Source organism: Rhinopithecus roxellana, chromosome 4 (genome assembly GCF_007565055.1).
Source record: "Rhinopithecus roxellana isolate Shanxi Qingling chromosome 4, ASM756505v1, whole genome shotgun sequence".
NCBI lineage: Eukaryota > Metazoa > Chordata > Mammalia > Primates > Cercopithecidae > Rhinopithecus > Rhinopithecus roxellana.
The window spans coordinates 104,018,186-104,031,297 of NC_044552.1; the positions used below are offsets into that span (position 1 = coordinate 104,018,186).

The 13,112-nt window shown below is 37.6% G+C and overlaps 1 protein-coding gene across 4 annotated transcripts in view; it reads left to right on the forward strand.

Moving 5' to 3' along the window:
• Nucleotides 1–368: 368 nt before the first annotated feature.
• Nucleotides 369–13,112, forward strand: part of STXBP5 (syntaxin binding protein 5) — a 206,467-nt gene continuing 193,723 nt past the window's right edge. For all 4 annotated transcript variants that reach the window (XR_004056799.1, XM_010386921.2, XM_010386928.2 and 1 more), the window contains exons 1-2: nt 369–842; nt 2,127–2,224. Coding sequence is in view for 3 of the 4 variants with exons in the window: in XM_010386921.2 (XP_010385223.1) it covers nt 693–842; nt 2,127–2,224 (248 nt within the window). In the remaining variant the exon portion in view is untranslated. The remainder of the gene's footprint in view (nt 843–2,126; nt 2,225–13,112) is intronic.

Sequence of the window (13,112 nt, forward strand, 5' to 3'; positions counted from 1 at the left end):
ACTGCCTCGGCGGCGCCTGAGGAACGCAGCCGGGCTCGCGAGCGGCGAGGGCGGGCCGGTCCAGCGGCGGAGGAGCGAGGCGGAGCGAGACAGGCGGCGCGGGGACCCACCCCAGGCGCCTAGTGTGCGAGGCTGGGCGGGCAGCGACTGGGAGGCCGAGCGGCGGCCGCGGACAGAGAGCCGGCGACCCCCGGGAGGAGGAGAAGGAGCCGGAGGACGCCAGAGGGACTGCGGGGCCGGGGCGGGCGAGCAGCGGCGCGGCCGCGGGCCATGGACGCGGCGGCGACGGTGGCGGCGGCGGGGGCGAGCCGGAGCGGCGGCGCGGCGCAGAGTCCGCCCGCGGCCAGGTGAGGCTGGGCTGAGCGGGCTCGGGCGCCGCTGCCACTGCTGCTGCTGCCTGGCCGCGGAGCGAGGAGGCGGCGGCGGCGGCTGAAGCGGCGCCGCAGCAGCCGGGCCAAGCAGCGGCGGCCTCGGAGGAAGAGGGGTCGCCGCCCGGGGTTCTTGCGGCCGCCTGTCGTCGTCGCAGTATTTCCTGTTCGGATTATCTTTTGCTTCCCCCCAGCTGCCTCCTGCCCTCACACCCCCACTCCTCCGTTTCCGCGGTCGAAACTGCCCTCGGCCCCGGGTAGTCTGCCCCGTCCGGGGACCCCCGTGCCTCCCCTCCTGGGCTGCGGGGGAGCCCCTCCGAGACCATGAGGAAATTCAACATCAGGAAGGTGCTGGACGGCCTGACCGCCAGCTCGTCCTCGGCGTCGCAGCAGCAGCAGCAGCAGCATCCGCCTGGGAACCGGGAGCCAGAGATCCAGGAAACGCTCCAGTCCGAGCACTTTCAGCTCTGCAAGGTGAACGGAGCGCGCAGCCCCGCGACGCCGTCATTGAAAAATTGGGGTTGTTTTAAGGGGGCTACTCGGGCTTTACATGGGAATGCAAGGGAAGAGAACGCCAATAATAATGATAATAACTGTAATAAAAGGCTCGCTCCTCCCCTGGCAAACCTTTCTTCGGTGGGTTATTTTGGAGATTGATACCTTTACTCCTTCTCGTTGATTTTTCTCTCTTCCCTTTGCACATGCAGCAATCAGTTCAAGGTTGCTTCAAACTATTATCCGACCCTTAATTTGTATTCTGACACCACCAGCAATAACCTGGAAGCTTTTATATTCAATCGTTTTAATATGATTCACCAACTTCGAAGTTTCCTTTGGAAATGGTGTCTAATGAATGTTGTTTATCAAAAAGCCAAACCTGTTCTACCACACCTTTGCTCATCACTTTTCCCTTAAAATGTGGTGAGTGGCTTACGATATGAAATCGTAGGGTTCTTTTTATCATTGTTTTGTTAAAAAGTTAGTACTGAGATTTTTGCCTGTTAGTGGCACGATGATTACCATAGCGTTCTGTAATTCAGAAAGAATGATGCAGCGAATTAATTCACCAGTTGCTTAATAAGAAACACAAACTTGTCTCGGTATTAATACCTGCCTTTCTCATAAATAGCCATGTATTTGTATGTCAGAGTTTCTTAAAAGTGTGTGTGTGTGTGTGTGTATGTATATATATCTAATGCCCTAAAAGGATTATGGCCTTAATAGTAAATTGCAAAAATATATGTTGTACTCATCTTCATTCTGTTACAAGTGTAAAATGTTGGGATAGAGGTTTGATTATTGCTCTACTGAATGCTTGACTAAAGTAATTATATGACAGCTTTTCCTTAGAAGTACTTGCGTTAGCATCCAAATAAAATAATGATGAAATGAATACTGCCAAAATAAAGTATGAATTGCATTTAATGGGTTTACAGAATTTTGTACTATTGCAAACTTTAGTCATTTGGTGTCGGATGTAATAGTATGGAATATTAATAAAATATTTTCTTCTATGGGATACCAGTATGGAAAAGCGAAATTAAAGTATATCGCTGGACTAGATTTTTGTTTCAGGTTCTATGTGAATGACGTTGTGAGTGTAGGTTTCACTTATTTTTTTTAAAAGCAGTAAGTGCATGTGTATGTGTGTTTTGCATCAGTGGTAGTGGTTCTACATTCTAACGCCTCTGTTGACTTTTCTATTTTTAAATTTCGCTTGCTGCCTTGGTTGCTGTGATGTCACTTGCCCATCCCTAGACTGTTCGCCATGGATTTCCCTATCAACCCTCAGCCCTGGCCTTTGATCCTGTACAGAAGATCCTGGCAGTGGGAACTCAGACTGGTGCTTTAAGGCTGTATCCTTTTTTAAATTTTATTTTTTAACTTCTACTTTGTTCTCCCCGGTCCTTCTGAGGATTAGTACCAAAGAAAATTTTTATTTTCCTGTTGGTGTGATCAGATATATACTATGAGAAGTCATGTGTTGGCTTTTCCCTTGATTATAATTCAGCTCATATACTGCTGTGATGTTTCTCAGCTCTTCGTTTATAGTAGCTAAACATATATCCAAAGAGAGGTCTGAAGTTTTGTTATAGTAACTATTTTATTTGTAAGGAGATAGAAGTTTATAAGGAAAAATATATCTGCTTATATTGTTGGTCTGATGAATGGGGTATGTTAAGGATGAGATTTAAAGACAATTTAAAAAATATTATGCATGGTGGGTATTGAACTTATGACCTATTCTAATAAATTAGAGATTGGATTTGAATCTGAATTTGGTTGTTTTTGATATGTCCATGTAGAAAAATAATTAGCAGAAGATAAATGCAGCAAATTAATTTTCTGTAAAGTTATAAATGGTTAATACTTCTACCATTTTTTAGAGCATTTTCTTGAAAAATGCATAGGGTTAAATTTATTCTCTCGATATATTTTTTCTCTCATAGTCTACATTTGTTATGTATTTGTAAAAACTGTTAGGTTACTATACATTAAACTACTAGTATAGAAAGAATTTTCCTGGTTATGTTTGAACTATATTAGTTTTATCAAGCATTTTTTTCAAATACTTCAAAAGATTTTTTTCAAGATAAGTTTTTAGTGAGAACAGTACAGACTACTCACTTTCTATTTTTATATTGAAATGTTTTCTTTTACTGTGACTTTGAAACATACTTAACCGAAATATATTCTTATTTTTAAACTTAATAAGATTTGGATTCATCCATCTGTAGGATATCTACTTCCTACGTATTAATGAGTAATGTGTTGATGATAAATAGAAAAAAAAATCACTAGATGATCTCAATAGACATTATTATTGTCAAAAAAAAAAAAAAGGAAGAAAAGAAAGAAAAGAAATATGGGATAAGGGAGGAGCTTTACTGCTTTTCATTTTAGATTTTTCTGGTTCCTGAGAAGGAGTGAGGGAATCTGCATTTGAGTTAAACATGTGCCAGGCATTTTACTTACATTTTAAGGTCATTATTTCAAAGAAGTACTATGTGAAATATATATATATATAAAGATAATGCCTCAAGTTTTATTTGTGATTTAATGTGCTGTCTTCAAAATGCTAATAGAAGTTTTAGGATGGACTATTGAACTGTGTTACTAAGTGAAATCTACTATACATAGTAAATACTATGCAGTCATACCTATATAAGCGATAAAATCTGACCTAGATGCGAATCTGTTAATTTCTGAGGCAGTATGTCTCAAGTGCTCTTGCCCAAATATCTAGATGGTTATGACCAGAATATTTTTGGCTTCAATTGTTTAGGTATATTTATTCCTGAACTCAATGATCAAGACCATCCAGTTTAGGGTTGTTGTGTGAAGACGAGAATGAAGTTATTTTGTCAGGTGTGGGTCCTGAGTGTTCAGCAAAACTCCATAGTAGATAAGACTAGTATAGCGTTGGATCTAGATGCATTCTTTGGAACTGAAAGCAGTTTCTTTTTTTTCCCGGCAAAAGAATTGCATAACTGGACTAGAAGAAGGAAAGTGAAGTTGAATTAAATAAGCTATTTTTCCATTATTTTGCTTTTCTTTAAAATGAGTTTAGGTTTTACTGTTTTGCCAGTGTGGTCTCGACATTCTTTTGGTAAATAACTTTTTTTCCTTGTAACAGCCAAACTAGCCCTTTTATAATTTAGTATAATTATAAGTGAGTACCACCAGCAGGGCTGATTTTATAAAACCAGATTCTTAGACAACACTTTTACCCTAATGCTTTTGAGTAATTGAGATGGCACAAAAAGGTGTAAATTGTTAGGCCTAGTGCTAATTGCCAATTAAAATCAAGCATCAGGTGGCCAAAATTATCACTTGTATATGACTTTTGGTATACTTTTTATAGTTAAATAAGTGAATAAAAGTGAACCTGTAATCATAGTTTGCAGTTATACTCTAAAATTTTTTTAGAACCTCCTTACTAAGAAGGAAGTCTGGAAAACTATTTACCAAATTACTTTCTACTTTGCCTTTTTATGAGATTTCTATGAACATTCCAGAGTGATAAATTGGCTTGCTTGCCAGTAATACCACCTAGTCATTCCTTCTGTTGCGTTTAAGTAGCAGATGAGCTTATGAGCTTTGTTTATTATGGTTCTGATTTATAGAAAATGACTAAGCCCTTTTTATTTTATCTCATTTTCCATATATGTGCTTTAAGATATATGTTAGTATCTTTTTTTTTGTTATTTTTGAAACTAGACACCTAAATTCCAGATCTCCACATTGGTTTAACATGCAGATTTACTACAAATGTGTATATATTAACTTGGAGCTTTCGTAGATTTTCCTATTGTAATTGGTTTCTTTGATACTTCTCTTCTTATGTTAGACTCTTGTAGTCTGTAACACAGTTATCCTAAAAAGTTATCACATTTTAGAGCAGAAAATGGACTTCTAGATAAAGTATTTTCCTTGCAGATTGAAAACTAGGTGATGTTTTCTGAAGTAAGATTAGGCTATTACAATTTCAAATGTATATGTAGTTTAACTGATGAATGTCTTCCTAAATGTCAGAAGACTTTACTAAATTGATTTATTTACTCTGGTTTAAAACCAAAAAACCAGACAAGAAAGATATATCTGATAGCTAATGTTTGTAGATAAGGATTAATGAAAAATCTGAATTCTTTAATAAGATATAACAAATAATGAAGGAAAATAAATTAAATGTATTTGCTACATTAATGTATAGCAAATGACAGATGATATAAATATGCTGAATGCTAAACCTTCTTGACTTCTGGAGAGAATATGAGATTGAAGAATGAAGGTATTTTTAATAATGCTATTGTCTTTATCTAGACTTCTGATTTACTACTAAAATTTCAAATTGCTTCATACTGTAATGTAATCATGGGTTACCCTGATATTATTTTTAAAATAAATTTTTTTCTAAACACAATGAGGTCATTTTATATGTGAATATTTCAAGGACTGAGCAGAAAAATGGAATTTCAGGTTTACTGAACTTGTGTAAAAATTTGAGGTTTAAAAATGAATTGTCAAATTATTATCGAAGAACCTCATTCATTGTCTTCTTGACTGGTGGAAAATACAGTGATATAGACAATCTCTGTTTTGACGAGGCATGGATTGTCTTTTATAATGCTTGCTGGAGACAGGCTTACAAAATGATTTTTTTACCTTACAGTTGATTTAACAAGCACTTGAGTGTCAGACAACATTAGATTATAAATTGTGGCCTGAATTCTGGTTCCTCTCTTTCCACTAAATAATTACATATCCTTGAATTCGTTTTTTTTCCTTTCTATAAAAATGAAGATGCAGTATTAAATGATTTCTTCAAGGAAAAATTTTATGATTTCAAGTAGCTATGTGTTCTTCTAGAGGAGTAATACAAAAGAAATGAAAATGTGGTCCTTCTCTTCAAAAAGTTTCCAGTTCTAACCAAAGGACTGAAACTAAATAAGCAGTTGAAATTAGAGAATTATTTGGGGCTCTACTGACATTACACAAAGTCAGGTTACATGTAAATTTGTTGCATTTGATGAACATTTCTATCCATGGGTAAATAAGGATTCAGAATGACAGCGAGGAAGGAGTGGGAAGATTATTCTAGGCAAGGAAAACAGTATGGGCAAAAGCATGGAAAAGGGAATTATGCTAGTTTGGAGGAGTACTAAAGAGGCTGGTTGGAATAAAGAGGCTGGTTGGAGTTAGCAGGAGAAATAAGGAGGCTGTTGAGGGTCCTGAATATTAACCTGAGGTATCTGCATGATGTTCAGTTAGGAATTGTAGTTATGTAATAGGAGATGCTGACAGGAAGAAAGTGTGATTTTTTAGCATGATTAGTGGTGTAGTGGTATCATAGATGAAAAGAATGGACCAAGTGAACCTCACAGAAAACTATTAATCCATGTAGGTAGTAAAGTGGATCCAAAACAGGGGTGGCAGAATGGGAATTGGAGAAAGGCTCGACTTGTTTGTATAAAATCTTAGGGAGTAACTAAAGATGATAAGGTTTTGCAAGTAAAGTAATGAGGCATTATAAGCGAAGTGAAAAACTTGGCAAAGAAGTGGCAGAGAAATGTTGAGTTTGAAATTATGTTATCTTTAACTTTTATTGTGTTATTTTGAGAGAGGAGCCTAGACTTCTTATTTTAATGTGAGAATTTGATATACTTTTACTGTTTGGTTTTGTTTTTTTTGGCTGGTCCTTGGTGATTTCCAGGATTTTGTTATTGAATTTATGTTTAAAGTCATTAGTAGCTGTTTGGCATTGTCCATTTATTTTCTGTCAGTGTTTCTCAAAAGTGGTAGCTTTTTGGGCAGGATAATTCTGTAGGTTTGTCCAGTGCGTTGCAGGATATTTAATATCCTTGTCTCCCACCTACTAAATGCCCATGTTGCCTCCCCTGTCAATGTGGCAACCCAGACCCTCCAAAACACTTCCAGGTGCCCCTGGTTGGGCATTTAGCCTAAGTTCTTCACCAGTTGAATAAGAATAATAATGCTACCTAGCTTGTGAGGTGATTGTCACAGTTAAATCTACTAAAATGTGTGTGTGTAGCTTTTCCGATCATGAAGGGATATTTTGGTGGATACGTGATTATTACATTATTATTATAATACATGATTATTATCCATATGAGAGTTTTTCTGTGGCTTTAATTTTCAGGTCCGTCATTTCTCTCAGTGAATACTGAGTGGCAACTGTGTAGGAAGGCCTCCATTTCGTTTATTTTTGTAGCTAATACAAACTTTGAGGAAAAAATATTGAAAAGCACTGTTCTTTTCTTTGAGTTTGTTTTTAAAATAGTCGTATTCGGCCGGGCATGGTGGCTCACGCCTGTAATCCCAGCACTTTGGGAGGCCAAGGCAGGTGGGTCACGAGGTCAGCAGTTTGAGAACAGCCTGACCAACATGGTGAAACCCCATCTCTACTAAAAACAGAAAAATTACCCTGGCATGGTGGTGTGCGCCTATAATCCCAGCTGCTCAGGAGGCTGAGGCAGGAGAATCGCTTGAATCTGGGAGGTGGAGGTTGCAGTGAGCCAAGATTGTGCCAGTGCACTGCAGCCTGGGCGACACAGCAAGACTCCATCTCAAAAAAAAAAAGGTTATGTTCTTCTCAACCACAAGTTTTCAAAATTGCTACTTAGATTAATGTGTGTGAAAGTTTCTCACATATAGTAAATGTTAAATTAATTAATGACTTTCTATACTGTACTTAAAAGATAGCATTAGAATATTTTGACTTGCTACTTAATTTTATTCTATAAAACATACTTATACTATGAAAAAAATTGGAAATGATTTTCGTTTGAAATAGGCTAAAAGTAAAATAATTAGTTTAGAATTTAGCCAGTGTTTTTTCTTGTTTGTTTGTTTATTTGTTGTTTTTTTTTTTTTTTTGAGTTGGGGTCTCACTCTGTTACCCTGGCGTGCAGTAGCAGGATTATAGCTCACTTCAACCTCCACCTTCTGTGCTTAAGCAGTCCTCCCACCTTGACCTACCAAGTATTTGGGACCAGAGGTGTGTGCCACCACTATTTTGTTTTATTTTTGGCGGAGACAGAGTTTCACTGTATTGTCCAGGCTGGTCTTGAACTCCTGAGCTCAACTTGCCAAAGTGCTGGGATTACAGGCATGAGCCACCACGCCAGATTTTTATCCACTCTTCTCCCTCCCCATTGTTTTTGTTCATAGCCACTTTCCTCCTCCTCCATCCTTTTTGTTCATGGAAGAGTTTTGGTCATTTGGAATTGTAGTTGTGCAGGAGAAACAAGGAGCTTGAAATACTCAGCTCATATCTCAACTCTTAGCTCCTCATTCAAGAGGACATTGCATAAAAGGAAGAATGAGTGCTGTATCAGCTGTAAGTTGTGATTCTTAGCATGGACTACTGCAGCAGGAGGAATCGGCACATTTATTTCAGAACAACCAGAAATGGAATCTGCTTGGAAACAGTTTATTTTGCAATGGATTTCTTGTGGAGGGAAACAAATGTGATAAAAGCCATGGAATTGAAAAGAATAGGTTAACTATTGGAGAATCAAGTCCGTGTTTTGTAAGCCTTTCTGCTTTAAGTAAGATGAGTTTTTTTCTCTTTTGGATATTCTCTTTGTTTTCTGTTTGGTTTTCAGTATGATTCATTTGAAATTACAATTTAATTTTGCCATCCTAAAGGAAAAAGTAAAGGCACTTTGGAAGAATTACCATTACCTTATTATTAGGAGATTCTTGTTCTAATAATCTTCAGACTTACTTTGTATAAGTGAACTAAAATCTCTGTGCTTCAGTTTCCTTTCTTATCAAATGAGGAAATTGGGATGTGTTATTTCCAAGAATCCTTCCAACTTTTGGATCTTAGAATTTCTTTTTCTGTGGGGGATTTAGGAATTCTTTGGACTATGTTCCTGTAGAGGGATCTTCTGGTTGATTGTTCTGAGTTCCTGTTAAAGAGAATGAAGTATTAGACGCCATACCATTGTGGCTCCCTCAGCTTTGTGTCCATTGACTACATTCATAATCCAAGTCAGTAGAGGCACAAGTGTAAACCTTTGTTTACAGGAGGGACCAGGAAAGAGCCTGCGAATGAACTAATACAAATGTCTTTCTTGAAACAGTAGCTCACATTGAATACTAAGATGATGGGTTGTAGCATTTTCTGTGTATAACAGATAAAGTTTCATTATGAAGTAGGAAACCAGGACTTTTTTTTAATACTATTAACAAAATTTACCTTCTTTCTTGGTTGTTAAATGTCAGGATGTAAAATTAAAATAAATTAACTTAAACAAGAATATTGAATTCCTGATCGTATGATCTGATTAATCTTTAGAGATTTATTATAGAGACTATCTCCCTTGAATTGCTAGTATGTAATTTGAGTACTAAATTTGGTAATTGTATAGTATAATAACTTGGAGTAATACTTGTTGGGCATTTACATGTAAGTAACTGGACTATAGGCTTGAGTGTCACTGAATAAAAGATAAGCTTAATTGTTGGATCAATTTGGCTTTACCTTTATGCCCTGGAAGAGGCAATTATTTACAGGAAGAGTTTTTTTCTTTTTTTTTTTTGAGATAGGGTTTCGCTCTGGAATACAGTGGCACAATCACAGGTCGCTGTAGCCTAGACCTCCCAGGCTCAAATGATCTTCCTGCCTCAGCTTGCCAAATAGTTGGGACCCACAGATGTGAACCTCCTTACCTGGCTCACATAATTTTATGTGTGTGTGTGTGTGTGTGTGTGTGTGTGTGTGTGTGTGTGTGTGTGTGTATTTTTTCTTTTTCTTTTTCCTTTTTCTTTTTTCTTTTTTGCAAAGATGGGGTCGTACTATGTTGCTGAGGCTGGTCTCCTGGGCTCAAGCTGGGATTAAAGATTATGAGCTACTGTGCCCAGCTACAAGAAGAAAATTAATAATTAGGATATCAGTAATACGGCAGTAATAATTAGTAGTAATCAGAATGTGTATTTGTTTTCGAGGTTTAAATGAGAGTTTCTTGAGCTGATTTGCTGTATTAGCATCATCAGAAGGTATACTTGGTATTTTGGGATGGCAGATTAAGGAAACGGTTTTTTGGTTTGACGTAAACAGATGTTTATCTGTTTAAGAGTATAACAGATTGATACAGAGAAAAGGGCATTTCACTATTAATACCTTTTAGATTTGGATTTGAATTAAGATCGATTTTAAACATATTGTCATTCTACAAAAGTTCTTGGGAAGCAAAACAAAGTGCTTACTGACTTGATTTTTATGAAATAAACTAAGAGTTAATAAAACTGTAATCATACAAAACTGCCAAAAGGTACTTGATACATTTCTCTTCCCTTAGTCATATGCAGCACACATTATTCTAAGGAGAAGTTATGGTGCTTTCTGATTTAATTACTCAGACTTCCTGTAGAGACATTCAGGTTTCTATACAGTTATTTTGTACTTTAATTTGAACACATTTCTGATCTTTATTAGCAGCCATAAAAATAAGGACTTTTTCATGATCTTCTATGTATCTGTATTAATCATTTTTAAATAAGTATAATGCCATCGTTTACTTTCAGATTTAGCAATTCTAGTTGGTTGGTTTAATCTCTTATTTTCCTCATATTTACTTTTAAATACATTTTGTACACCAGTTCTGTTTACCATGTAACTTATCTTTTTTCTTTTGGCCATGAGGGGAAGGTAAGCTGAGGTCAAGGAGGTAGGGGTAAGAATTGTTGACACAGTTGGCTGCTTACAGTCAGTGTTCCGCAATGGCCATGTGTTTAGTGATTCCTTAAGTCTAGAAGTCTAGAATAAACTTTTCTCTGTTTAAATAATTCTTATGTTTAAAACCCAGTGTCTTTGTCTTTGTGACATATGTTTTGGTTTGATTCCATCCCCACTTCTAACCTATTTAGCCATCTTTTTCTTAGATGAGCCTTTAAAATTTTGATTTCTATATTGCCATTTCTTTATAAGTAATATATGACATTAAATGTCTAAAAATAGACCTTTTGGAAATTATAGCTGTAATATGGAGTGGCATCTTCTTTTAAAATAACCTATGAAGAATGTTGCAGGATATGACAAGATACAGTGCAGTCCAAAGTAATGCAAATCAGCAAAGTCAACCAGTATCGTCTCCTTTATCAAGAGTCCAGAAATTAGATAGTAGGAGTGTATAAATTATAAAATCAAGAGGAGGGAACATACAGATTCCTAAATGATCAACTTTATGTCCTTCAGTAAGGATCATAGAGTGGATGAGTATGTGCGTGTGCACAGACATTTAAAGAAGATCTAAGTCTTTAGGAGTCAGCGAACATTTCCTATATAAGGCTAGATAGCAAATTATGGTAGGCTTTGTGGTCTCTGTGACAGCTACTAAGCTCTGCTTATATGTAGCACAAATGCAACCAAAAACAATATCTGAAGAATAAGTGTGCGTCAATAAAACTTTATTTATAAAATCAAGCAGTTGGCTGGATTTGACCCACAGGCCACAGTTTGCAAATCTCTGCCTTAGTTTATCAGCCTGGCTTGTTTTTAAAGGATATGCAGAGAAGAATGTTCAGTAAGAAATACATTTTTGTGTTTAAATTTCATTAATAGCACTTGCTGCTAGTTGAAATTTAACCTTTCGTCACAAATAAAAGAGTCTTAAAAATAATCAGTAATTTTTTTTTTTTTTTTTTGAGACAAGATCTGGCTCTGTTGCCCAGGTAGAGTATAGTGGTGCTATCTCGGCTCACTACAACCTCTGCCTCCCAGGCTCAAGGGATCCTCCCACCTCAGTCCCCCAAGTAGCTGGGACTCCAGGCGCCCACCACGCCTGGCTAGTTTTTGTATTTTTTTGTAGAGACAGGGTTTTGTCATTTTGCCCAGACTGGTCTTGAACTCGTGAGCTCAAGCCATCCACCCATCTCAGCCTCCTAGAGTACTTGCATTATAGGCATGAGCCACTGCGCCTAGTGAAGAATCAGTAATTTTTAATAATACACAGTAACTCTATATATCAAGGTAGATTATTTTTATAGTTTTTTTTTTTAATCTTGGGGTGTTATCTCTATTGAATTATGATTAGTATAATAATAAAGGTAGCTTAATTAGGCTGGGTGCGGTGGCTCATGCCTGTAATCCTAGCACTTTGGGAGGCCGAGGCAGGCGGATCACGACGTCAGGAGATCCAGAGGATCCTGGCTAACACGGTGAAAACCCATCTCTACTTAAAAAAAAAAAAAAAAGCCGGGAGTGGTGGCAGGTGCCTGGAGTCTCAGCTACTTGGGAGGCTGAGGCAGGAGAATGGCATGAACCCCGGAGGCGGAGCTTGCAGTGAGCTGAGATCCAGCCACTGCACTCCAGCCTGGGCGACAGAGCGAGACTGTCTCAAAAAAAAAAAAAAAAAAAAGTAGCTTAATTAGGCATCCTTTGAGGGTAGTTTAATGATTAGCTCAATTATTGAAGTGCTTAGCTTGACTTCCTAATTTTAATTAAAAATATACTTGCCTTTGTAGCTTTTAATATCTTTCTTAATATCATATACATATGTGTAGTACATTTAGATAGATGCCTTTAAAGATAAAAGTGAATGTAAACATTTTATTAAAATATTGTGGCTTCTTTGATGTTACAGATGTTTGTCAAAAATAACTGGGAAAAAACTACCTGAAAAATGAATAATGTATTTTTAAAAAATTAATGGCTGGGCACGGTTGCTCACGTCTGTAATCCCAGCTTTGGGAGGCTGAGGCAGGCGGATCACCTGAGGTCAGGAGTCGAGACCAGCCTGACCAACATGGTGAAACACCATCTCTACTAAAAATACAAAAATTAGCCAAGCATGGTGGCAGGTGCCTGTAATCCCAGCTACTCGGGAGGCTGTGGCAGGAGAATCACTTGAACCTGGGAGGCAGAGGTTGCAGTGAGCTGAGATAGTGCCACTGCACTCCAGCCTGCGTGATAGAGTGAGACTGCGTCTCAAAAACAAAAAACAAAACAGGACAAAAAATTCACAAGGCTCCTAGAAGAAAATTCAGATTTTTGGCCGCTTTCTTTAGAATCAGATATATTACATCTTGTTGGAAAGAACATACATGGTAATTTAATTGGAAACTGGAATTATATCTACTTTTTGAAAATATTTAATAGTTGCCCACTGACCACTTTTTGCATTTTTCCAGTAGCAGTAAATAAAGATATAATTTTATTTAGTAAATGAGGCTAATTTTTACTTGATTTCATTTCTCCAACTAGTATTCTTTTGG